The sequence below is a fragment of the Xiphophorus maculatus genome, chromosome 11 (assembly GCF_002775205.1).
Source record: "Xiphophorus maculatus strain JP 163 A chromosome 11, X_maculatus-5.0-male, whole genome shotgun sequence".
Classification (NCBI taxonomy): domain Eukaryota; kingdom Metazoa; phylum Chordata; class Actinopteri; order Cyprinodontiformes; family Poeciliidae; genus Xiphophorus; species Xiphophorus maculatus.
Window position 1 is genome coordinate 15,715,570 of NC_036453.1, and position 26,896 is coordinate 15,742,465.

At 38.8% G+C, this 26,896-nt stretch overlaps 1 protein-coding gene across 1 annotated transcript in view; it reads right to left on the reverse strand.

The window, feature by feature from the left end:
- The window catches only part of LOC102219138 (opioid-binding protein/cell adhesion molecule-like), a 151,302-nt gene that overhangs the window by 29,899 nt on the left and 94,507 nt on the right, over positions 1-26,896 (reverse strand). The window contains exon 3 of the mRNA XM_005803528.2: positions 19,823-19,948. Within this exon, the coding sequence (XP_005803585.1) occupies positions 19,823-19,948 (126 nt within the window). The remainder of the gene's footprint in view (positions 1-19,822; positions 19,949-26,896) is intronic.

A 26,896-nucleotide genomic window follows, 5' to 3' on the forward strand; every position in this document is an offset into this window, starting at 1 on the left:
CGTCGGCGTCCGCGGTCGCTACATCTCAGTCCAGTGGAGCGCCTTTGCAGCGCTCAGCGAGGTGGAAGTGGGAGATCTGCGTCATGAACATGCAAGCTAGCAACTCAGTGCGGATTCTGTGATCCCTGGAAGTAAATATGGATTCAAATCTCCGAGAGATGCTTCTGGAAGTTTGCAGAATCTATGCCACAAATAATTAGGCAGTTCAGTCACCAAAACGGGAGTCAAACCGGGTTCACCTGACAAAAGTGGCTCATGCGAACTTTGTTACTTTCCATGAGGTTTCAGGTCATTTCAACCCATAAAGAATAAGTAAATAAATAAATATTCTTTTCTTGCTCAAGGTAAGTCAATTTGACAGAATGGGGACAGTCTAACCAAATTTGATACATGGTAATAAAAATGTTGCTTTCTCAACAGAGCATATCAAATTATGCGTCAAAAATAGGTTCTTTTTTTTATTCCACGCTACCTTAATTAATGACAAGGTAAAAGCTTAATTGCAAAGAAAACGTGCCTCTCTTATATTTTCTCAGGGTTACTCAAATGTCTCCCTGATGATGAAAGCAGAACTGAGAGCTGACATTCTGGTTCCTTAATTAAAAGTTTGAAGAAATGTGCACCGGAACGCTCATTTCTACCCGATTTATTTAAAACATAACTAGGCTGTGGTCATCTCAACAGTGACCACAGCACATTTTATAACAGAGTCTTGCGTTCTCCAAACAGTAAGAACCTTGTCCTCTTGTCCTTGTGTTTTTAAGTTAAATGAAATCTCGTTGCTGTTGACTGTCGCTCTTTAACGGACTTTATTCAAACCATCCATCCGTTGATGATGTTGTGAGACAAACAGGCTGAGGGAAACTCTTCTGCACTGTGTCTTCTAGTATTTGTTTGTAGTATGCATTTCTTTTTTTTTTTACTTTTAGCATTTCCACTCCCCTCGATGTCCATCGCTCAAACAAGCACAGTCATTTTCTCTTCTTCCTCCTTACGTTTGATGACAGGTTACATTACGTCTCCCAGTCCCATCATCACCTTCCTCACCTCTCCTTGAGCGTAATTAAATCGCCGAGCCCTCCGCCAGCCCCACTCTCCCAACTCCTCTGCCTCATTCATTTCAAATGTATGACCTTTTCCAAGAGCAGTTTTCAATCAATAGGTGTTTTCCCTCATCAGCTCATTTCAAAGTAGAACCACTGAATGCAGTTATGACACGAAAGGGCCGTTACTCAAGCTTGTAAAAATGCCAGTCAGGCCCCCGTTTCATAGAACACGCGCCGTCACTGCGGTTCAAAGGCGATTCGATGGGTTTTGTTTGTGTGGATGTCAAATTCTCAGTCGGCCGCTTCGTGCATTGTGAGAAAAAACAACAGGCTGGGTCAGAGCTGAGGTCGGAGAAGGTAAATATGCAAACTAGACAACCAGTCTCGACATGTTTCTGATTCACCACCGACAACAATCATCTAATCCGCTATTTCTTCATGCAATTAAAAGTAAGGAAATAGAAAAATGGCAAAAAAGGTGGAAAGACAGGAAGAAGATTATATAAAGTGCAAAAGTCAGTATTAATTAGAAATATTACTGAGAGAAACAGAAGGGAAGAAATAATAATGATCAGATTAAGAGTAGGTCATACTTATTTAAATGACATTATATATTTAATAGGGAGTAAAAATAATGATAAATGTGAAGGATGTGGAGAGAAAGAAAATGTAGAACACGTATTGATGAACTGTAAGACATATGAACCAGAAAGGGAGAAACTGAGAAGAATGGTTGGAAGGACGGGTCAAGAATGGAGTCTTAAAGGAATATTGGGAAATGAAGGAAACATGGTGGATATTTACAGATTAAGGAAAACATCATTTTTTTTATTTATTTTCAGAATACAAAATTAAAAAATAGAATTTAAGAGATGTAATGTTGCTAGACACTCGTGTACAGTAGGTGGCAGTATGCACCTTACAGTTGCTTGCGATCCGCCATAACAGAAGAGAAGAAGAAGAATTTCTACATGCAGCGCTGCAAAAAGCTTTACTGTTTAACAGACTGTGTCAGGATCCTGGGTGGTTTGAGATTTTTGTGTTTGCTTTCCTGTTTACTCTGCTAGCCTTAGTTTCTGTCCTTGCTTCTAGTAGTTGTTTATTTATGTCAGATATATTATTTGTGCCTTATGTTTAGTTATTCTTTGCCATTGTTATGTTTTTACGTCATCATTTGCCTCCTGGATTCTGTTTCATTTTGGTCCCACACATCATGACGCTACGTGTTTCTATCTTGTTCGTCTCACCTGTATTTAAAATCATCAAGCAATTTTTAAAGTCACAAAAAGATAACCTATCGTAACATAATCCGTTTTCCAATTGATATATATTTCATTTAATATTGGATTTCTTTATGAAGTCATAAACTAACTAATGTCGAGAGCCACCACTATTTTACTGCTATATGTGAAAATCACTGGAAGGTTTTCAGCTCCTCTTCTGTCCCTAATTAATTGGATTGCTGGCAGTGAATTAGGAAACATAACCCATCAGTCATAGACTAGTAATCCTAATATCTATTAGGTAGCCAGTTTGAAGCAGCGTCTCACTTAATTCAGTGATAGCGAACACTGAAATTTCTAGAATGAATAATGAAAAAAAAAACATCTGCAAAGCATCTTTTTATTGAAACGGTTTGCCAAAGGTTTCCAAAGGGCCAAGAACCCAATTCAAATAAATGAAGACATCCCGTGTCTCTCCTGACAAAGTGCCTTGATGACACAGGTATTTCAACAACTCATTATATTGACATATAGCAGTTAATTAAGAAACATCATTCCTCTTAACCCTGAGTCTCCAGATAAGAGGCCATAAGACCCTTCTCTCTTTTCCACTCTTGAAAGGGAAACAGGTCTTCATGCAAATCCTCCCCTTGTTATTAATGGTTCAGTTTCAGGAAGGAATTTATCACTTCACTGTTGAGATTAATGATGAAAGACAGAACAGCAGACGCCAGTCATTTGGAATGGTCTGCACCTGTCTTAAGCTCTCTGACGGCTGTGTTTGAGTAAAAAGCAACAAATTTCATGTGTGGATCATCTTGGTGAACTAACATTTTCTTTAGATTCCTCTGCAAAGTTCAGTTCCATCTTTATGCTTTTTCTTTGTGCAGCCATCTGTTTTTCATTTACAAACTCGCTGCAGACCTGCTCCCCTTTCTCCTTCAGCACTTTTTCTGAATGCTTTTTTACTTCGTGCTACAGAGCACTTAAAGCGTGCGGCTGAGTATAAGAAAAGTCTGACTGAAGGCTTCAGGTTTCCCACCAGGCACCAACACATCTACATCTACATCAACCACATCTGACAGCCAAACAGCCTCAATTCTGACTGTCAGACTGGAATTTCAACACAAGGGAAAGCTTACTAGGACAAATCGAAAAAAAACCAAACAAGCCACTGTTTGGGTTATTTGCTCGATAAAGTTTTAATGTCTGTTTCCCTAATTCTTCCAGGCTGACGCCATTGACTGCTTGGCCACCACTGGAAAATGATCAAGACATACTCCTACACAAGATATCATCTTTAATATTAACTGACTGTAACGTAAATGCAACTTATGGCTTGTTCAAACGTAACAAAGTGGGTTCCAAGAAGCAATTTTACTTCAGACAACGGAGCAGTTTTCATGTTTTCTGTGGTGCAATTCATAACACGCAGGGAAATTAATCCACACATACACACCCCCACACACGCTGCAGAACAAGAGACAGATGCAGTCTCCCAACAAAGACCCTATGAGTAATTTAATCATTCTGAGAATTATAACCCTCAATTACATCTGAGGAACATGCAATCCCTGTCGGTGAAACGAGTACCTGCTTTATAAAATGCACAAATGACATTTACAGTCATACCAAGACTCTAATTTACATTCTAATCATTCTATGGTTTGTACCAAGCTATTTCTAAATCTAATGACAATCTAAGTTTGATGAATTCTGAAGTCACTCAATTATTCCAAAAATACATCTGATAATAAATATGGTAAATTTATTGATACGTAGTATTTTTATTTTTTTAATTAGCTGTTGGTGACTGCGCTCATTGAAGTCAAACAACAAAATATGAAAGGCCAGCTGAAACTTTAGATTCTCTTACTGTAAAATGTCTGTTTGAAACAATAATTAGTGGAAAAAAATATCAAGATGTGCATGTTTTTGTATTTCGCAGTATGTTTGCAATCGCTGAGAACAACTATTTGTTCTTCCCAAACAGCCACCTCAGATTGCACAGTATCAAGTGCTCATCCTTTCAGCTGTTACCTTACGCACAACGTATGAGCTCACAAAATATGCATTTATACCGAAGCAGCCCTGCAAGAAGATTCACCAAGGTGAGGCAAGCTTCGATTGTTGCTTTAAAGACTCTTCATAGGTCACCAAAGATCCAACCCTGTTGCTCAGCAACAGCTGTGTCTGCGGTGCAGGGCCTACATTGTTTCTGTAGAGGTAGAGATGACTCCCCCGGTGGTCCTGGATCTAGATGATCAAATCTTTTATTTTGCAACACATACTTGCAATAACTGACAGGAGGACAACGAGTTCTCATTGTAGGAAGAGTGAGACAGAGTGGGTTTCATTTAAAGTCAAACTAAATCTGAAAATATGTATGTTGTGAAAATGACATCAGCTTTAGTGTCATATGGATGATGATAATAGTCTGTTATTCTCACAGCGCTTTTCGGTGAGTAATAAAACAGTAGATAGCTTGATGCAGCTCATTTTTCATAAACTCTACATGGTCAACATCGCACTTATAGAGCATCTACAGACATCTGAAATCTAATTTGATAATTATATACAATATATGTAATTTTATAACAATAATTTAATTATTATAGTTTATTTTATCAATTCAGTTCTGACTGCAGGGGCTATGATTCGATTCAAAATTGTTTTTGGATTAAAAACAATTATTCATAATGATCCTCTCTAGTCCGCTATGCATTGCAGAGTAACAAATTGAGACATTAAAGTGTCTTCTATACATTTACTAAGCTTTACACATTAATGATTACGGGGAAATTTTTCAAGCGGTATCACATTTTAGTGCCACTTTGGTGGTTTTTCGTAAAGGAACTGGCAACGTTTCCCTTCGTTTCTTGGTAAAACTGTGGCAGAGTTGTTCAAAGTTGTTCTTTTTTGATTTTGTAGCATCTACTTTGGGACATTTTATATATAATTCTGAATCGAACAGAGCAAAAGAGAATCACAATTCTTATGTGAAAATTTTTTTTACTACACGCCAGCTGACAGCTCTCGCTCTCTCAAATGGTTTTTTCTTAAATTTATATTTGTTACAACTAAAGTTTCTTCTATCTCACCACTGCCTTACAATGACCAATAAGACAGTAAAGAGACCAGAGCAAATAATAATAATAATAATAATAATAATAATAAATAATGATCAGAGAGACAGAGATATTGGTAAATGATGTAATAAGATGTAACTACTCATATGTGTAGCAAGAGCCCTCTGTCAGACTACTGATTTGTCCCAAGGTGTGTATCATGTAAAAGTTTGGAGATGTTTGGAAGTTTGAGCTCTTGGCAGTAAGGGTTACACTGGATGTACAGCACCAAACATAATGTGTTAAAATGTAACAGTAACACAATAATAGCAAAAGCCTTAGTTATTTCTAGCTTAAGGTGCAGGCAAGACACTCCTGAAAACAGCAAAACCAGCATCTGACTATAATAGCGAGGAATCAGCTTCAGGAAGCCATTTCTAAATCAATAATCGATGCGAATGTTTTTATTGCATAGCAACAGACTGAAAGCTCAATCTCTTTCCAGAAAATCAAAGACTTTTAAATAAAAATGTTTCAGGCATTTGAGCCTTTCTGATGGTCATAAATGTAATGTAAAATTCACTTAATAAAAGTGTCAGACCCAAATTGCAAGCTGATGTCTTTTCGGCGCATGTCCTCCTGCAGTGAACGCAAAAGCTGATCGGGATGGATTGTCCTCGGTGAACCTGAGCCGTGCTCTGTGGTTTGGATGAGTTTTATTTAGAGATCTCATTTCCCAGAGTTCTGTCCAGTAACCTCTAACGGAGAAGCACAAGCTGTTCTGTTATCAGAAGGTTTGCATTCTAGACCAAAATCAGGATCAAAAAGAATCGCAGGCCCCACTTGAGCAACGTATTTAGAGATGAACATGAATGCAACAATGTGAGACGCTTGAATGGAAGATGGGGTTTTATGTACATGTTGACACTAAATGTAACTTTTTTGGAGATAAATTGCTGTTTTCAATACAAAACTGCAAACCCCCATCCCCCCCAAAAAAACCATTGTTGCTTTAAGGGAAATTTTACTTCTTTTTTGTGTAAAACAGGATTTGATTGCAGGTGAGCACCAAAAATGAATTAGTTTTAAACATCAAACAAATGAAACCAACACAACTGGATTGTAGCTGATTAAAAAAACGATGTTCACCCCATCCCCTAATCGCTCATCTCACAACCTTCAGTTATGATAAGTCCAGTGAGGAGCTTTTTGAAGCCATTCTGACCCACTCTTCACTTTCACCTCAAGATGTTTGAGACGTTTCTTCCATTTCCAGCCCATGTCACATGTCGTCACTTCACGTCAATGAGATCAAGTTCTGTGCTCTGACCTCTCCCAGGACTTTTCATTTCTTAGTCCTCAGGCACTCCTGGGTGGATCCACTGGTATGTTTTGTTCATTGTCATGTTTTCACAGATGTTGTCACATTGCCCTCAAGGATCCTCAGATGCACGGTGGAATTCATGGTGGTTCTTAATTTCCATCAAGGAATAAATTACACTGACTGTAAAATTTCTGTCCACTGTAAAGCCAGCAGCTTAGCAGAGGCCGACTGCCTCAGTATGCAAGAGCAGAGATGGCATCTTAAATGTGTGATTGAATTCTTATAATTTCTTTTTCTGGAATCAAAATAGACAGAACATAGGTACAACATAAAATCCCGTACCTGTGTGATATCCAGCCATTTGTATGACGTGTGTGAGTGACTGTGTGTGTTTACGTTGAGTGGATTTTGTGTGCTTGGAGTAAATGTGTGTTTGCGCGTTTGTCACCCAGAGGTACAACACAGCGCCCAGAAGCAGGAAGGCGTAGTCAACCTCAGCAGCGCCGGGCTATGGACACCAGTCACACCCAGAGAGCCGTCATGTCATTAAATATCGAAACATGATAACTTCTGTTTCAAAAGAACTGCTCTGTTTTAGGACATATTTACCGGTGGTTGGTGTGTAGTTTCTCTGTGAGTTCTGCAAACCCTGAAGCCTTTGTTTCATGCTTTCCTTCTTTCTCCCTCTGCCCATTTCCTGTGATATTTCTGTGAATAAGGGCCACTACTGTCAACAAACCTTTAAAAAAAATGTTTACTGACTCCAAGAACTGAAAGTGAGCATTGCCATTCCTCAGTATGTCTCCATTATGTTCTTTGTCCTCTCTGAATGGATGCCCACCACCCCGTACAATGATGAATGGATGGAGTATTTACTTGATTGAGTCGATGTTAAATCTTTTTAACATGAAACATGAAAGAATGGTCAGGACTACATGTTGCTCTTGAAAGAACTCACAATACAGCAAGAACTGCTTTCAAGCTAATGAGCAAGATAAGACTGTTTGTTTTGCAGATCAAATCTAAAACAAAAAAAAAATAATTAAAATATTAATGTCTGCATTTTGTTGAAATCTAAAATCCTCCCAAAGGATCTTACATAAATATTTTGTCGGCCCAAGAGTCCACTTCCACCTATTTGTTTGTTGTTTAGCTGTTTATATCTTTTTAATATTCACACTGTTTTCACTTTGCTTATATAAAAGTGAATACCTCAGGACATTTAGATTTTTTTTCTTACCATTATGATGTAGACATTGTATAGACTTTGTGGCAGTTTATCTTGGTTTTCCAGTTCATCTTTTCCCTTGGGCACTCGTTATGTCATTCTGCAGCATTTTCTCTGTTTGGTTGGAAGCCTGTGACTTTTTATGTTCTTCCTACTCCTGCTGCTCTGGCCCTGTGATAGTCTTCTGTTTCTGCCTGTCTCGGCAGTTTGGTACAGTTTGCAGTACACGTTTTTAGTTTGCTATCTCTTTTTTTGTTGTTGTTAGCCTGTCTGTTTACCTACAGTGTATATCAGTACATTTAATAATAATAATTGGACTATTCTGATGTTTGTATGCAGGGTTCTGCCTCTGTGTCGCCCCGTGATGAACTGCTGATTAGTCCAGTGGTCATCCTGCCTCTTGGCCTTACATTGCTGGACCTGTGGTCTTGTTCTGGTTCAGCAGGAGAGGAGGATGGTGAGCTTGTTCCTGAACGGAATCTGATGAAGAATGTGTTCAGATCACTGGCTCCAGACCTCCATCTGTTTAGTCCTCCTGCTTGCAGCCTCTGATCTTCTTTATCCCTTTCCAAACATCTCTGGTATTGTTCTGCTGAAGCTTGCTGACCAGGTTTCTTCCTACACACCTCCTTGCTGCCTCTAATCTTGACTTTAAGCTCCTTCTCTCTCTTCCTTAACAAGTCTGTCTCCCATCGAGTCTAAGAATAGAAAACTAATATATATTTTTTTCTTTTATATCATAAAAAAAGGTTTTATGGTCTATCAGATAAAAATCCTGGTAGAGAAATACAGTCATCCAGTAATGATGCTGGCTGGTTGTCAGGAATTTTAACTCATCAAGAAATAACATAAAGGGTATTTGTGAAATGTCATGTAATTTACATTTATGAAAGGTTCATCTATTTTCTGCTCCTCACAGGTTTTATTTTACATTATGAACCCCAGCATGGATCCTCGCTCTACTCCCTGTGGTAACTGCATCGCCACGACGTGTTTCCTAGCGTTTCCCTTATCTTGAGGCGGCATTACTAGAAAAGTGTGCATTTCTTTTCTGCTGTGTAACACCCTGAGTGACACTGTTTAGGAGAATAATCCCAAGTTGACAGCAGCTGTCTGGGCTGCTGTGCTTCTGTCACAGTCTCTCTGCGCTGTCAGTCCCTCAAAAGATGTCCTTCAGATTCCACGTGAGCATTGCGCCTCGCTGTTTAACGTCAAATCCTAAAACCAGAAATTCCAAAGAATTGGGGGGTGAACACAAGTAAGCTTTGCAATTACTTAATATAATGGATTATATTCATGAATCATCTTTAAAATATGTCTTCTGTCTCGATTAAACAGTTTATGCTATCTGTTGAATTCCCAATGCTACAAAGGATAGAAAACAATAAGACATTTCTCTGCTGTTATCTTGTAAAACTGACATTGTGTGTTAGCTCCACATAATTGTATGTTATGATGTTTCACAAAAGCATCTAGTCATGCCTGTTTCTGCAAACTGCCACAAACCAAACTGTCTGTCCTCAGCAGGACATGCTGTGATATTACAGGTGGGATAAACTTTAAGGGCACATTCTGCCCTTTTTAGCTTTACCGACATGATATGATGTGATATGAAATCCTCGAAATAAAATAAAAAAAAAACAGCTCAGTATCAGTTTCCTTCATTAATGCTGCACATTTATTTTCTGGCAATTTAGCGTATTCAGTTCATTTAACCAGCTCACGGAAAATGTAATCCGGAAAACAGATCCAGTTCATTTCCGGTCACATAAAAAGAAATTCAGTCTGACACAGTCAGTTCAAAACAGTCAGGTTCCCTTTTAAATTCAGCTGCATGCAGTCTAATTAGATTGTTGTGATGCAACACAATCAGTGGCAGGAACAGAAAACTTATTTCTGGATGCTAGTTGTTTGCAGCAATGTCAGTAACATGTTATTTAGTAACAAATTACTTTAAGTGTTTTTACTCTAAACCTCTTTCTTTCCAGTAATGAGCAATTTAACACGTAACTACTTACAAACCATCCGTCAGATTAAAGTTACTCATTCAAAATCACTGTGCGATTTTACTGTATATATATATATATATATATATATATATATATATATATATATATATATATATATATATATATATATATATATATATATATATATATATATATATATATATACAGTACAGACCAAAAGTTTGGACACACCTTCTAATTCAATGGGTTTTCTTTATTTTCATGACTATTTATAAGGCAAGAAATCCCACTTATTAACCTGACAGGTTGACCTATGAAGTGAAAACCATTTCAGGTGACGACCTCTTGAAGCTCATCAAGAAAATGCAGAGTGTGTGCAAAGCAGTAATCACAGCAAAAGGTTGCTACTTTGAAGAAACTAGAATATAAGGGGTATTTTCAGTTGTTTTACACTTTTTTGTTTAGTGCATATTTCCACATGTGTTATTCATAGTTTTGATGCCTTCAGTGTGAATCTACAATGTCAATAGTCAGATACAAGACAGATACAAGAAACATTGATCAAGTCGTTCAGATGCATCCTTCTGTATTCCCAGCCAGGGCTAATTCACAACTCCAGCCTTCAGAAGGTCTTTTAAGAGTTATATATGATGAAAAGTTAAGATCAAAAGTAAATACAATAAAATGATTAAAGATGTTATAAAAATAATCTATTTAAAATGAATGAATTGAAAGAATAACAATGAGTACAGTTTTGATTTATCTCCAGCAAATTCCTGAGCCATAAAGTGAACATTTTAATGTCAAATATGGTCTTAAAATCAACGCCAAACCTTACAGCTCCTAACAGAGAAGGCTGCTTGTCCAAAGGTCGTCCTGTAAAATGATATTTTACAGTCGTGATTTGTGGCGCTTCTACCGACTCTGTTGACGGTCGGTCTCTCTACAAGTGCATGTAATAGCTCAGGTGCTAACGATTGATGCTTTTAGGGAATTGTTTGAGGAAGCAAAAATGGATAAAGTCGTCAAACCTCATGAAATCATATCTAATGATGGACTTTTTATCCAAACTTTGTAAAGTATAAAGATCCGATCTTGTGGAATGTGCCGACGAGACGGCGCACACGCTGAGTTTAAATTAGATTTCACACAAATTACATTTGTAAAGATTTGTCTGTGTTGCACAGCTTTGGTGAGGTGCAACAAAGAATCACTGTTGCTCTGACTGTTGCTCTAAGGGTCAGACAGAGAGGTCAAGGTCCCACCCAGGAGGCGCCCTGAAGCCCTGAAGCCGTGCACAAAGCCAGCATGCTGATATACAAATCAAAGACGTGCTTTTATTCACTTGAAGTTAAACGATTTTAGTCTTACACAAGTCTGTGTTTTTCCATTCAGCCATAGTTTTGCTCTATGCTGCATCTCTAGTCCAGTATTTTAGATACCATAGAAAAAAAATATTCATCTGAATATCAATTAGTGGTTTTCGTCTCTTTGCCCTCTCAAACTTTCACGCATGGAAATTTGTAGACTACCATACGTGAGAAACACGTGGCAACATTGCTACGTCAAACTATAGGGAATGAAACCGTTATTAAAAATATAAATCAAATGGCAATTTATAGGCAATATGAAAACGATCATTCTGAATAGGAGTTCACCGATGTGCAGACTGGACACATATTTTGTTTAAAAAGCACATATAAAGCTAAACAGCTTTACAAATTGCATTTTTTAATAAAAAATTGCACCTTTTTGTACTTCAGATTCGCAGCATTAAGAAAACACTGACTAAAAAGTTAGTCTTTGAATGCTTAAGCTTCACACAGCCTCTGTAGAGAATTATGCTTGCTGTTGGTTTTCTGCTGTGTTTCTGCCTTCCAATTACTTGGCAAGAAATAAAAAAAATCATTCTAATCAATGCTAATTCTTAACAAGCACCCTTTCTGTGGAAATGCCAGACAAACGATGAAACTACACACGTAGAGGAAAAGTGGGAGAGTATCAAAAATGTTTGACTGAAGTCATACAGTTTGAAAGACACTATGCGTGTATGTAAACTTTTGAATTCAAGGAAAGTTACAAACAAAGTTTTCTGGCATTTAGAAACAGAAATAATATCGGTAATTCTAAGCTAAAACAAGAAAAGCTTGGTTGGATTTAACTTTAGACAGTGAGGGGAGAAAGAAATGAGTTTGTGTCTTCTTATTTGGTGTATGCAAATATCTGATTTCATCTGTAGCTCCTGAAGGTCTCTTTATATATTTCTAACAGAATCGCTCATCCTACCTGGTAAAAAAAAATCTGCACACTGTGGGATTTCCCACATGAGTGGGGTAGTGGGGGGTTGTAATGTATTCATAAGAGCTTAGAGAAACTGAATGATTATTTTGTAAATTTATGCTCAAGTACTGAGGCTGTTATTTTACTCAAAAATCATATTAAGCATAGTGCTTATTTATTATATCTGCCAGCTCTAATCTAGATCATGCCGTTAGTGTACAGTATTTTACCCTTTGTTCTGTTTTTATATATTTTATATGATACCTGTTATTGTCTATTAATGGGACAATAAAGTGAATTTCTATTGTATTTCATTCCATTCTATCCTCAGAACTACATTCCTAATAACAGCATCTGAGGTGAGATCCTTTGTGGGTTGTGTTGGGGTGAGTTCCCCTTTTGTTTCCTCTTCATTGAAAGAAATCAGGTGAAGTGGTGCCTCCAACTGGGATGCATCTTGAACGCCTCTTTTGGAAGGTTTACAGGGACTCTTCCACTGTACATAACTGATTTTAATCTTTTGCTTTGATCCTGGAGGTCAAATTTCAAACCTGGATTTTTGGAAAACCCTTTGGGGCTGAGGTTGAGCTCATACGGCTATTTAATTTAACAGTTTAGCAGCAAAAAGGGGGGCTGAATTAAAAATGTTGATATGTCAATATTTTGCTTAGTTTTGTTTTTGATTTAAATGTGATTCATTGGGATTAGTTAACGACAATTAACTAAATTCAACATATTAAGAATCCCACCAGTTATTTAATCTAAATCACATTTTGGTATTTGTGTGTCTGTGGGTGTGTGCAAGGACCATGAAGACAAAGGACCTTCTTCATGGTCTGTCTTCAAAGGACCATGAAGACGGTCTTTCAAAGGACCATGAAGATCTTCACAGGAAGATGGTCCTTTGAAGACAGTCCATGAAGACGGTCCTTTGTCTTCATGGACTGTCTTCTAACGGCTATCTGTCCAGGGTGTACCCCACCTCTCGACCAATGGCCTACGGAGTTGGGCACCAGCCCCCCACAACCAAGGCCAGTAAGGACAGGCAGGTATAGATGATGTATGGATGGATGATATTTGGAGCTGCAGTCATGTACATCACCTCTAGAAATTAATCCTTAGTGATATCTGGCAGACTGTTTTCCCACTGGACATCTGCTGGACTGACCCTTAAATAGGCTGCAGGGATCTTAACTGCGTTGTCCCTAAATAAACAGTTTTCCTCAAACTATAAACCTTTTAATCCTTCTGCTGACCTGCTGCTGGAATCAGAGGACGCTGCTGAATAATTTATGAAGTCCCCTTGTGCTCAGATGGAGACTAAGCATTGAACTGCATAAAATAATGGTGACTTAAGTTGACTTGGTACATATATTAAGTAAAGGGCCAATGAGGCTACACATTTATGGTCTGACGCTCTCCACACAAGTCTCATTTATGTCAACACACCTACTGCAGGATTTATTGGCACAAATTATTGTGGCTCGAGAGCCTCTCTACAGTTAGTGGTGGAAGGGGGAGCAAGGATATTATTTACTATCTTGTGGAATATGATGGCTGCTCAGTTTACCTAGCCTTATAGTAAACACCATCCTTTTTATTTGCTTCTGTTTTCTTGGCAGCAGGGGGCTGTTTCCTAATGTCACACGTCAGTTCGAAAGTGGAACGTCAACGCTTGCTTCTGTATCAAACAGCTGCTGTGGTACAGTTGCTGTTTGATACTCACAAACTGTGAGTGTGAAATTGTTTTAATTGGCAGTTCATGCAACAACAACCGTCAAAACGACAAAGCGGCTACACGGCAGATCTGAGACCTTCGCAGATTCCAGTTGGACTCTGGGAGAAGGTTTGCTTCCTTTAGCGTTGATCTAACAGCTCTCTTCAGAGGGAACAGTCCATTACTGCTGGGAACAAACGAGAAAAGCAAACCATGAGGAGCAGATCAGGAAAATGCCTCTCTGCAGGAAAAGTCATTTAAGATTTGTGGCAACGAGAATTTGCTTAGCCGCCTAAACATTTCTCTACGTAGTCTGTCTTTTCATGCAACTCAGAGAAATGTCAAGTAAGATAATCCATTACGCTTTCCCCACAAACACAGAAACAAAACACACCTACAGGCAACACACTGAATTGTCTGTATTTAGATGCCAGGAGATCAAGTCAAGTTCCTTTTGCCACGACTGCTGCTTGCGTACAGCACAACGCGCTAGCTGCAACTTGAAATTATGGAAGTTAATGAAGCATGGTTCCCTCCCCTTTAATAAAACCCATCAAGTTTAGGGTTTAAAGAGGAAACGACGTGATTTTTGCCGATGGATCGGAAACGTTGTGGTGATCCACCTGGCTTTGTGGAAAAGATTCTACTGGCTGGAGGTAATGGGGAGGGAGTCGGAAACAGCTGGGCTGTAAGCATCCCTGTCATTTCCAGGCTGAACATCTAATCCTATAGAGAAGCAGCACATGACTCACGCTGCTCAATGCTCAGTGGGAAGCGCAGTACTGACACAATTAGAGCACAGCACACACGAGTACGCATGCAGATGAGAACGCGCACACACACACAGGCGTGCACACGCAGCTTCTTGGCATTTCTTTTGGCTGTGATGTGCCAAGAAAACACCGAAACAGCTGTGGCCACCAGCCAAGTCTTAATTTGATTGGAGCCAGTTTGTCAGGCCACAGGTTGTGCTGCTTCAACTACCTAAATTACTCGAGCTGAAAGAAAACAGGTCAGTAGATTTAAATCTGGCTGTAGTCATCATAAATAATAATTTGGCTGGAAATGCAAAAAGGCGTAAAGAGGCAGATGTTTAAACAGTGTTTTGGAAGTAAGCAGGTAAACAGATATTCCTATGAAGTAAACTCTAGAGTTTTGAAATTTCTAATAATGGTTTATATAGATATACATCATCGTGAAAGCTGTAAAGCTCCAGTGATGTGAAAGTAAATCTGGTGGGATTCACCTTGGCACTCAATTCACTGTCACACAGGACATAATAAAAAAAGAACAATTACTATTTCTTGTCTTACTTTTGAGATTTTTTTGAACAAAATTAATTGCCGTCTTCTTCATTGTTGTTGCTGTAAGAGCCATTGTGTTTTTCACTTTCAATCAGATAACCATCACTACTTTATTCCTTAACTCTAGCCTTAACCAAAACTTAGTTAACATCATACCTCTAAGCTTAGCTAGGAGACGACAGAAGACCTGAGCAAAGGGAGGACCAAGAAAATGTCCTCCCTTTCCACAAATGACCTGCATTGATAAAAGTTGTGCTAGCGGTCTGCTAAATGTAGTACATACACGCCCACACACACACACAATTTACATAAACATATTAAACTCATAAATACACAGATCATATTCCATTTTTTTTCCCTGTGACCCTTTTATTAAGGATTAACCAACATTTCTTTCACTATTCTGCATCACAATGTTCCCACCGCTCTGTTTAGCATCAAGTACAAAAACTATATATCAAGTGTTGACATCAAGGCCAGTCAAAGTTCCTCCATTATGTATCACTGGGTTCCAGACTTTGCATAGAGGGCATTGCACCTAAAATAGTATAATAATAATATCCTTTAAAAATACGGACCCATGCATCCCATTGTATCAAGGTCTGCCTTCTCCCTATAACCTATAATGCTTTGCATAGAATTTTGTTCACCACATCCAGAGCGGCTGTCTTCAATGTAAACAAATAACACCACAAATAAATCTAAATGTCATGATCTGGGGCATCATGCATAAAAAGCGTGCGCAGTTTTCACACTAAAACTTGGCGTACGGAAAAATTTGTAAAAGTGTGGTGCACAAAAAAAATTGGATGCGTAAAGGCGTGAGCGTGGCCGCAAACCTTTCCTTTATAAATCCTAATTTGCGGGAAATAGAGCGCAGCTGATGGTCCGCCCTGTCGCCACTCATAAATACATATGTAAATTAGTTTAAATATCCGGAAGTCTGCCACCACGTGAAGCAATAACCATGGCAACGTCCTTGTTCGACGCAGTATAAGTATTTATAATAATAATTATATATTTTATTTAAAAGGTGCTTTGAGGACACATAATGTCACCTCACAAAAATAAAAATACATTTAAAAAAAAAAATCCAAATAAAAAAAATAAAAAATAAAGAGTTCCTGCAAATGCCTGTTAGAACAGCAGCGCGTTCAGCCAGGATTTAAAGACAGACAGCGTGTCAGAGATTCCTTTGAATGGGGAATGCGGACGTTTATTCTAAATACTAGAATGTCCATAAGGCGCATTCACAAAGCGGGCGACTCGACTGAAGGATGACTGCAGCTGGACCGGTACTGGTACCGCACGGCTCTTTTGCTCAGAGCTCCAGGATGATCAGTCTAATCTAAACACTAATAAACCATCAGCAGCATTTCCCAGCAGATCAATATGATCTCTGATCAATCGCTCCCTCTGAATCCTTCCATTGGCGATGTTCTCCATCAGAGCCAAAGCTCCACAATTGGCGGCTGCTTTTATACATGAGATTGTATGTATACACACCTTGATCACCTTAAAATAATCAAACCTGTTGATTATTTTTAATCAGCAGGTTTGAGTTAATCTGCTGTTTTCTTCTTTTAGTGAGAATGAAATGACCCCATAGATGCATTTCATGCACTCCGGCGCACAGACCAACGCGTTACATCTTTATGAGACAAAAACTGAGGAAAAGTACTATTTACATTGGAGTGAGGTTTTCACATACTTTAATTTTATTTTCTTTATTTTGTGTACTTGTTAGGTTATTGTCTGAGGATGAATGCGGTTCAGTTTCATCGTTTATGTTTAAACAATAAAATATTAAAATCATGAAAATTATCGGGTTTGATGCTTCTTGGTCTAGATAACAACGAATGTCATCAGATTTCAGTGTATTTAGGTGAGTTTTGACGCTTTGTAGTTTGATATCGTCCACAGAAAAGGTTTGCGTGGCTGCCGCACATTTTCACACCAACGAAAAAGTGTGCGTATATTTAAGCAAACTTTGACGCAATGTTAATTTTTATTCTTGTGCGTAAAATATGGCGCCGCACAATCTTTTGTGCGCATGCACGCTTTATGCACGAGGCCCCTGATGAATTATTACCCATCAGAAAACACAACTTTACTCATTATTTCTAAAACCTAAACTCATCCCTCATCTGCTCTCAGCAATGCTGTTAATTCCTTCTAGAAGCTGAAATTTCTTCTCTGGTGGTCTGTCATAACCCAAGCATGATGTGGAATGAGGATTTTCCTTCCTGGGCTTTTTACCTCTATGAAGTAGAAAGGAAAGACAGCTGCAGGGCTTTTGGTGCTCGGTTTAAATTTAGATTCCTCAGCCCCATTCATTCTAATTCCTTGTCTGTTGGCAACCTGTTGGAAACTAAGGCTCTGATCACAGGAATACTCCGCTTTCCCTTTGGGTTCACATCATTTATGTCTTCCACTGCTGAAGACATAAATTAAACTTTGTCTGACAAATGGTGCATCCGCAAACAAGAAGAAGTTTGCAAGTAGTCACTTTCAGAGATCTCTGAGTTTCAGGAGGGTTTGTCACGGTATGTGTGTAAATATCAAAGCAGACAAATATGAGAAATTACATTAAACTGCGAAGATAAGTTCCTTCAAAAATACGTTTGCCTGTTAACAACCAAATCAAGTGGCTTTACTCTAATTGTAATTAGGGAAACCTCTGGGTTAGGCATAAATGTGGTTACTAAAAAGAAACTGAATACAAGCTCCTCTGACTGATGGAAGTACAAGGTTGTGTGTGCTTGTGTGCGCATGATAGAGGGTGAGACATTCAGAGACCAGGATTATTTTTTTTTTCTTTTTCACAGAGCAGCCATCACGTTGTTAATCCTGCTGTTTTCGCCAACATGACCTTTCAAATGTTCATCTCCAGGCTGTACAATCCCAGAAAACTTTCTGTCCTCCGCTTAAATCTTGTCAGTATTTTTAGCGCAGTAAAGCTGACTGCACTCGAAGGAAACTGCTTCTCTGGGGTGAAAATGCACTCAGGATTTCTGGACGGAACGGACAGAAATGTCTGCTGTCTGCATTGTATTTCAAAGTGATTAAAACTGTAAGGCAGAGAACAACTTGATTGTTAAAATAAAGATACAGATTTCAAGGGTTTTAAGAATTTTATGACCCTTCCTGTGATTGCTTATTCATTTATGTTCTACAAATTCTAATTTGTCCGTTTTATTTTTATGGGCACAATGGAGGCAAAAAGACAATTTTACTTTTACTCGACATCCATAGCGCACTCCCGAGTTAAAATAGTTCCGTTAACAAAGCGAAACTTGGACATGTACTGTAGGTATTAATTTGGCAAATGGAACCCCCCCCCCAAAAAAACAAAACAAAAAAAAACAATGTACAGAAATTGTTGGTACATTGAAGAATTACTCGAAATCACTTGCTCCCTTTTTTCTCGATCTCTGTGTCGGCTACTCTTAACGTAGACCCGTTGCCATAGCAACTGATTGACAACACCTCCATTAATGTGTCAGGACTCACCGCCAAAAACATGCAAACATTTTACGCACAGAGAACAGAACTTGCGGTTATGTTTACCGGCTTGATGCTTATTTTGCGATAAGTAGCAAGTGGTCGTCTAAACAAAGCGCTGGTTGCTTAGTTCCTTACGTGTACATTTAAGACTTAGCGTGTTGTGTTGACAAATGAAACCAGTGCTAGACGTTGTCGATGAGTAAGGGGATCTTGCGCGTGTCACGTCACATTGCAACGCGTCTATTCTCCTGAATGAAGTGCTTTGTCAGACAGGTTTGAGTACTGCTGTAGTCCTCGCCATAGCGACGAGGGATCCTCAGACTAGAGGGACACCAGCCCAGCGCAACATCTTCACATGGCCAGCCATGGTTTGGTGATGCACCTGAAGCTTTTCTGTTCCATTGAAGAAAGAAGACCCCCAGATCCCTGGCTGAGCCTCTGTGACTGATGAAACGAGACGTCTCCAGTGGGATGTCCTTGTCATGCATCTACTTGAAATCAGTTCCCCTCACAAGATAAAACTTTCTTCCACATTCACTATATCAATGTTTCCAAACTCTGCAGTGACAGATCATTATGACCGGCCTTGCAAGTCCAGCTCATGTTCTGCTATGCTTTTCTGCAATACAGAACGACGTTTTGCCTTCGCCATCTTGGGATCATGACAGTGTGAATGCCTGACTGAAAATGACATAAAAAAACTAATTTATGTGCAGATTTGGACTTGTTAAGGCTAATAAGCATAACCCGTCCATCAGCTAGTGAACAGCTTGGTGAGGTTTTCTTTTCTTTTTTTTTTAAGAATTTTTCTCGTCTTATTTTTTTGTCACTTGCTGCTGTTTCTTGTTCTTACACGTTTAATAGCTACTTACAATCTGGTTATGATTCAACCTTAATGAATGTGAATGTCTTTAAATTATTCTCCCATCTTAAGACTTTGATGAGGAGCATTTTACAAGTTTTCTAATTTGTATTTTGTTTCCCCTCTTCCACACTGAAATACACATTACGATCAAAAGTATTCAGTTGCCTGTAAGTGAAGAAATTCAGGTTGTGGGCTACAAGATGCCTTATCGAATAAAACTTTGCTGACAAGCGTCGGGGCAGAAATGGGTCTTAGTAAAACACTAAAACAAAAGAAGAAGTCTTCCCTACCTCTCGGTGACTGATGCCTCCAGGTGACGCTGGCCTCAGGTCGTCCCACCGCCTGGCACATCAGATTGACGCTGCTGCCCTCGTTCACTGTGACGTCCTTCGATATATTCGTTATCTTGGCAGGTACTGACAAGAGAAGGGAAAGGAGTGATTGATGTTTTCAATGTAATTAAAGACACGTGAACAGAGAGCCCACAGTCCCACAAGATCAGAGGCGCAACATGGATAAAAATAACACCAAGGTTGGGGACTCAATTAGCATGAAATTAGCTGACAAATCTGACAATCCTTTGGCATGCCATGATGTTCTACATGATTGATTTTCTTCATAGCGTACTGTAGCTTTGCTGCGCTGCTCATTAGACGAGCATGAAATGATTCGGAGCTGGATGGGATTTTTTTTGTGTGTCTCTGACAAGGCCATGTGTGTTTATGCTTTGGGACGAAAGATTTAAATCAAAGGTTTTTCATTTGCTTTCACTTTGTTTTTGGGTGTGTGCTTTCCGGCAGGCCCTTTATATAAACGGAAAAGCTTATTTAATTTAATTTTTTTTAAACATATTTATCAATTTCTGTTTTCAGTAAACATGGCACATTTAACTGTAATAGCAGTAAGTTCTAAAACTCGGCTCTTGTTCTCCTTTTTTTGTATAATTCAGTGCTTCCACAAATCTGGACCAGAGTTAACCTTCCAAAACTAATCAATGCAATAATTATGCAGCTCTCTTTATGTTGACCTTATGTTAAATTTGAGCAGTTATTCTGTAAACACAAATCAATATGTCGCATATTTTTTTTTAAAGAAGCAGAGGTTCCTGGGGAAATATATTAATATCAAGACTGAAAGGAAAACAGGAAAAATGATTTTTTTTTTCTCTTTCTTTTGTAAGCACAGGGGAAGTCATTGCAGAACATCTAATCTTAAAGGTCAGGTATTGTTGGCTCTATTTGCAGGCTCCTACTCGCCACATAAGAAGTCAATAAGGGAGATTTTACAAGCTAAGAATTGAATTTGGTGTTTTTCCTCTTTGTTTGGTTTGTTTACTATGAAATAGACAGAGCCATCCTTGTGGCTCTGCGTGAGCCCAAACAGCCCTCCTCTTGGAGCATTTTCCAATTGTCAGTAAAGCGATATCTTTATAATCCAATAGAGTGCACTAAAATGATTTGAGTCCCTTCCCTATGAGAAGTCTTCCCTTGTTCTCCAGACAGAAATGCCTCAGCTTTCTGTCTACAACAGCCAAAGACAACTGTTGTATGCTGCATATAAGATATATAGCCCTGAAAAAAGTGGAAGAAATAAAAAAAATCTGATTAATTCAAAATGTGTATATTGCTAAGGTAAAAGTAGCCAGATGGTATAAAATAATTCTGGTGCATCTGAGAGGAAAACATGAAGGAAAAGTTACAAAGCTGATCTGACTGTGATGGACCCTGCAGTCTACGCATCAGGCGCCCCGTTTAGCTTTAGGCTAACCGTAACTGTTGCCAAAACACAAGTTCACAGTAAACTACATGTAGGTCTGTAGCAAGAGTTCTGCTGTGTGCAATGTGAAGAATTATCCGTTCTCCATGCTGAGTTATTGATGTATGAGGTTGAAGAAGAGTCAGTGAGTTGAATTCATGAATTCCATTTATTAATACCAAACTACAGCTGGTCCATTCTGACATGCTAAGTTTAAGAGCTAGCAAGACAAAATGGCAACCAAGAACAGTTTGTGATCTGCTTTATTAGCCTCTATCTGAGCTACGTCCTAAAGAGGGCGTACCCTAATGTGTCATTTCCTCCAAGCCTAGCTCTCATTTGCATTTCCTAATATGTCATTTCTTTAACGTTTTGCTTAGCAACTAGCTAGAAAGAGGTGGAAGGAAAACACATAATTATTTATTCTCAAAAGCAACAAGGACAGAATGTGCAGCTACATCCCCATTTGAAACTCTCAGCTCCTGAACAGGCAAAGAGCAAGGAAGAAGCTTTGCATTAATATGTCTAATTGTAAGATACTAAAGACTAATTACGGGTGAAATGCAGCACGTGATGTCAATGAGTCTCTGAGTGGAAAAAAGTGAACTATAGAGGTTTAAAATGGCAGCACCTCCAGCAGAGAATGAATGAACAAGCATCTGTGTCCTTCTGCTTTGAGACGCCAGTGGCCTGAAGATAAAACTCACAGTTCCCCTGCTACTTGGGCTGCTGTGACTGAGACAGAGGGCCTGTAGAAATGTGACTCCGCATGTTTGTGCTGCCAGTGTGCTAAGGCCAACCCAGTTTGTGTAACTGCATTCCTCTGTAATACTTTCTCAGATCACTAAACGTGCACGGCTGAGATTAAAGAGAAAATATGTGACAGCGTGTTGTGTAGCTGCTCCCGCGACTCTGGCGGCTCTTCTAGCCCCTCCATTTTCCATTCGTTATGCGTTCTTGTCAGCTCGTCTGCTTCATTAAGGTGAAGTCGTTTTGCATCCGGGTTTGTAGTGATTGCAGATTCCAACACACCTATAAGTCTCAATCGCTCCTGCAGTGTTAACCCGGGTCTTATCTCCAGATGCCGCTGAGTTTCCAGTTAGATGTGTTGCACTCTTACAGCCTCACCTTCTGAGCTGAACTAAATAAAGTCATCTTGTGCTTTTACTGACGTACCTTACTCTAAACGGTGCTGCAGAGGATTGCCTGACGGTAGAGCTCCATATAGCAGTGCTGCCTTTATCTATTTTGACTGTGCAACTATTTGCAAAAGATAAATGCCAGATTTTGTTTTGTGTACAATGTGGTGCGGTAGCTTCCATCTAAGTGCACATTTAAATAAAACAGCAATACAAAAGAATGGCCTGTGTGCAGTCTACTCTGCTGAGTCCTCTGGGCCAGAGAGCAAAGCCCCCCCTCTGGCCAGCACAACTGACCAACTGCACCTTCTTTGCCAACAGCAGCAGACTTCTCCAGCTCTTCTTTTTTGTTTGTTTGTTTGGCTTGTTTTTCCTGAACTGCGTAGTTTTCCCGTGGAGGTTTCAGCTCTTCTGTGAAAAATGAATCTTCAACTAAGCAGGCCGAACAAAAGGTTGTGGATGACTCGATAAAAAATGTAAGACTGATCAGTGGAGTCAGCATGTTGGGAACATGCAATGTTACACGGGTGGAATTTAAGACAGGCCGCTGTGGAGTAACGCACAATGTCTACAATGTTCACAGTGAGGTGTTTTTTTTTGTTTGTTTGTTTTTTTACTTTATTCTTTTGTCATTTTCCAGAAAACTCAAACAAGCAAAAAGCAAAATTTTTTCACTTCTTTACATCTTAACACCCAAAAAGGGAAAAAAAAATTCAACTGGGTTTACACAGAAATGAAAACACTCGCGATTCTCAACAGCCTGGACCATTAGCATACAGGCTAGACCTAACAATGCAATCTTAATAAGCTATAGAAAAGAAAATAATCCTCTTGACAAACACTCCTACATTGCTAAATCCCTTCAAAATGTAATTTTCCATACGCAGTAGCGCAGTGGTAGTAGAATAAATATATACATCTGTAAAAGAAAACAAAAGCCTCTATTTTCTTTTCCGTTCTACCTGCTGGTGCGATCATTGCTAGAATGAACCTTTAAAAGCCTTAATTATGGGGCAGCCAGTCCCTCCAAACTCCTCAGCTAGATGGTGAGTCCAAACCAAGGGGAAAATGAAATTATAGTGAGTATGCACAAAAATATGAACAAAGGAATCGTTTAATTGCGATTTACTTTAACTTAAAGAAAACTCTAATTTATCACTGAGTGAAAGATGTTTAAATTAAATGTAAAATGTGTGTCAGTTTGCTCTTTTGTCTGTGAGCAGTAGTTCTGATCCAAACTTAACAGTGAACGGTGAACCCAGCAGGTTTCAGAGGTGAAATAATGTTGGTTCGGTTCTGGATTCTCCTTCATTCAGACAAAACTTTCCATTAAAGTTGCTGCATGTCCTCTTGGTTTCAAACATCAACGACCACCAGGCCTCAAAAGGTGATATGTGACAAATTCAAGTCACATTTTGGACAAAAATCCTTTTAGATTTTATCATTGCCATGTTCTGGGAAAATAGAAAATGAGGATGTTTGACAACATTGTCAAATTTCTGACCGGGTGCTTAATTTTTAGATGCTTGAAAGGTCAGACTGGCACAGTAGGAAAAAAAAAAAAAAACTGTTTCTTGAAGACCAATCTTGTAGTGATGGTAGCCCGTGATGGTTCCATGGTGGTTCTTGTTTCATTGTATTCTGTTTTAAGAAAAATTTTAAAATATATGCAATTATACTTGTTTCTTGCTGTGCTTTACTGTTTTCTGAACAGTTCTGTGTTGGTAAGTGTCCATTTCAAACTAGCTATGGATGTTGTAGTGTTCAGTATTTGCTTGCACTTATCCCAATGCACCTAAACAATAAAGAAAGGAATTCTATAGCAGTGGCACATACTGTATGTGCACTACTTATGGTGTCTGAACGTTTTTTTTACCTTCATTCCGAGGAATTCTTATTAGGAAAAAAAAAAAAATCGATGTCAGCCTGTCATAGGAAGTAATTGTGTATGCCACAGAGTCAGAGGCAAAGGAACTCAATGCTGGAGGGTTATTTATCTGAGGCAGCACATGTTCCCTCCCAAGTGAAAGCAAAGCAAACACAGGAGGATCCTTTCACAAAGTGGTTCATAGCATTATTTCCCTGAAAGCACTACGACTACTTCTGCCTACAAAAGCATCAGTCTCATTTTTGACAACATTGTTGTTTTTTCTTCCTTTAAAAGAATAAGTCATTTAGAAAAGATGATGTCTTGTCCTTAGTTGATAAAGGGATGTTTAGAGAACATCCAAACATTGGAGAACAAGCTTGAACTCAGTTCTACTTCTGTTTCAGTGACAAGGAAACTTGCTTTGTTGGGGGAAATGCTCTTAACCCTCAGTCACCTTGAAACCAGGTGGGTTCGTCACAGTCAGGGTTTGTGGTCAAAGAGATTCTGTTGATGTGATTTATTGAGACTGACCTCAAATCTCCAAAGGCATGTGGTTAACCAGAGTAAACCATTTGATGAGGCGGAGAATTTCCTTTCTCATGGGGTTAAATTCCTGTTTGGAATTTTTTTTACCACTTAATAAATCTGTCGTCATTTCAAGAATGCAGTTTGTATTCACTCAGCTTATCCCATCTTTCTAACAAAAAAAAAAAAGAAAAAGTTTGACAATTCTGAGTTTGAAACAACCAATAAAAGGAAAAATCTAAATGGAAGAACATGAAAAAAAGAAGATATAAAAGCATTCAGAGGAGTATATTAGACTGAGGTTGGACCTTTGGCCTCCCCAGATATCAAAGCCACTTCTCTTGTTCTAACATTAAATCATTAAACATTAAATTAAATCCTGAATAGATACTTACTTCTTTGTCATATCAAATTATCACCCCACTAAAGCATCAACAGAATCGATGTCAGTGAGTTTTTCATCCGTCTGTTTTATTTTTCAATCTCCTGTCAGGACAGGGATAAGTTCACCATTCCTGTCCTGCAGTTGTGGGTCCAAAGTCACACCGAATTTTAAGAGAATGAAAAAACACCAACATCCTCGTCCTATAGATGTAATTAAATACCTGAGCAGTGGGAGGAGCAACTTGTGCCTCATGGAAATGAACTTGTTTCGTTTGGTCACTAGTTGGCAAATTTCTCAAGCATCTACACCGTATTCCAAATTATTATGCAAGTGATATTTTCTTAAATGGTCAATGCAAATGATGGTCAGTATAATTTTTAAGTCATGAACCATTACAATATAAATCAATTTTTACTGAACAAAGCTCCCCATGAGAACAGTATTTATTTCAAAAATAAAAAAACTCAAAATGCACTCTTCCAAATTATTATGCACAGCAGATTTTCTAAACATTTTATGGATTATAAACAGTGACGTGCGGTGAGGTTCATAGCTGGTGAGGCACTGACGTCATCAGAATCAGATTTGCAAATAGATGCATAGATTGACAGCAGTTTACAGGTTATGTTTCACTTCTACATCCTTACACATACAAACTGTAGCTCACAAAACACACATTTCCTTAAAAAACAAAACAAAATAAATGTTATTACTGTCTTACCTGCTTTGATTGAAAGTCCACTTGAGAAAACTTTTTTAGTGCTGTAATGTAGTCATCCATGTCGAAAGTCGGGATAAGCGAGAGGAAAAAAATCACTATCTCTATTATAATCTATCGCTGCACTTGACTTGCTTCCCGAATCGTTTAGCCTAGCTCGCTGTCACTTACTCGGCAGTTGAGGAGTGAACAAGACGAACGTCTGGGATCTTGAGCGCCCCCTGCCATGAGGCAAGAGAACTGCCTGCCTCACCTCGAACCTGTTCTCTGCCGTTTATAATCGCTCATTACACGAAACACGTTACACAAACACAGTTGGTGACAAAAAGCACTGTACATTATATACATAAGCTAAATTATTGGAAATAAGTTCACATATTAAATTTGTTTAAACCATTTTATTGACGCCGTACAGCAACATGCTCTCTCCGCTTAGCAGCCAGCGCAGAGCCAGGGGTTGCGCAATCCAAGGTGAGGCAGAGCTCGCTGCTGCCTCACCGGCATCGCTTCCAAGCATTTGAATGGGAAAATAAGAAAATTCAGCGATTTTGAACAAATAAAAATCGAAATTGGTGAAGCTACATGAAAAATAAATATTTTTAGTACAAACCACCGGATGAATATAACAATTTAAATTACTTTATGATTATATATTTTCTTTCTTTCCATGATGGCTGGTGAGGCACTGCCTCACCTGCCTCCCCTGACCGCACGTCACTGATTATAAAGAACTGCACACGGTCATTCTTTGAATGTGCAGCATTAAATGTACTAAAATCAAAAGCTATTTCAATCAAAAATATCATAACAGACCAAGTTACATGTTAACATTGGACCTTCTTTGATTTCACCTGCGCAATTCTTGCATCCATTGAACTTGTGAGTTTGTGGAACGTTTCTGCTTGAATTTCTTTGCAGGATGTCAGAAAACCTTCCCAGAGCTGCTGGTTTGATATGAACTGAATTCCACCC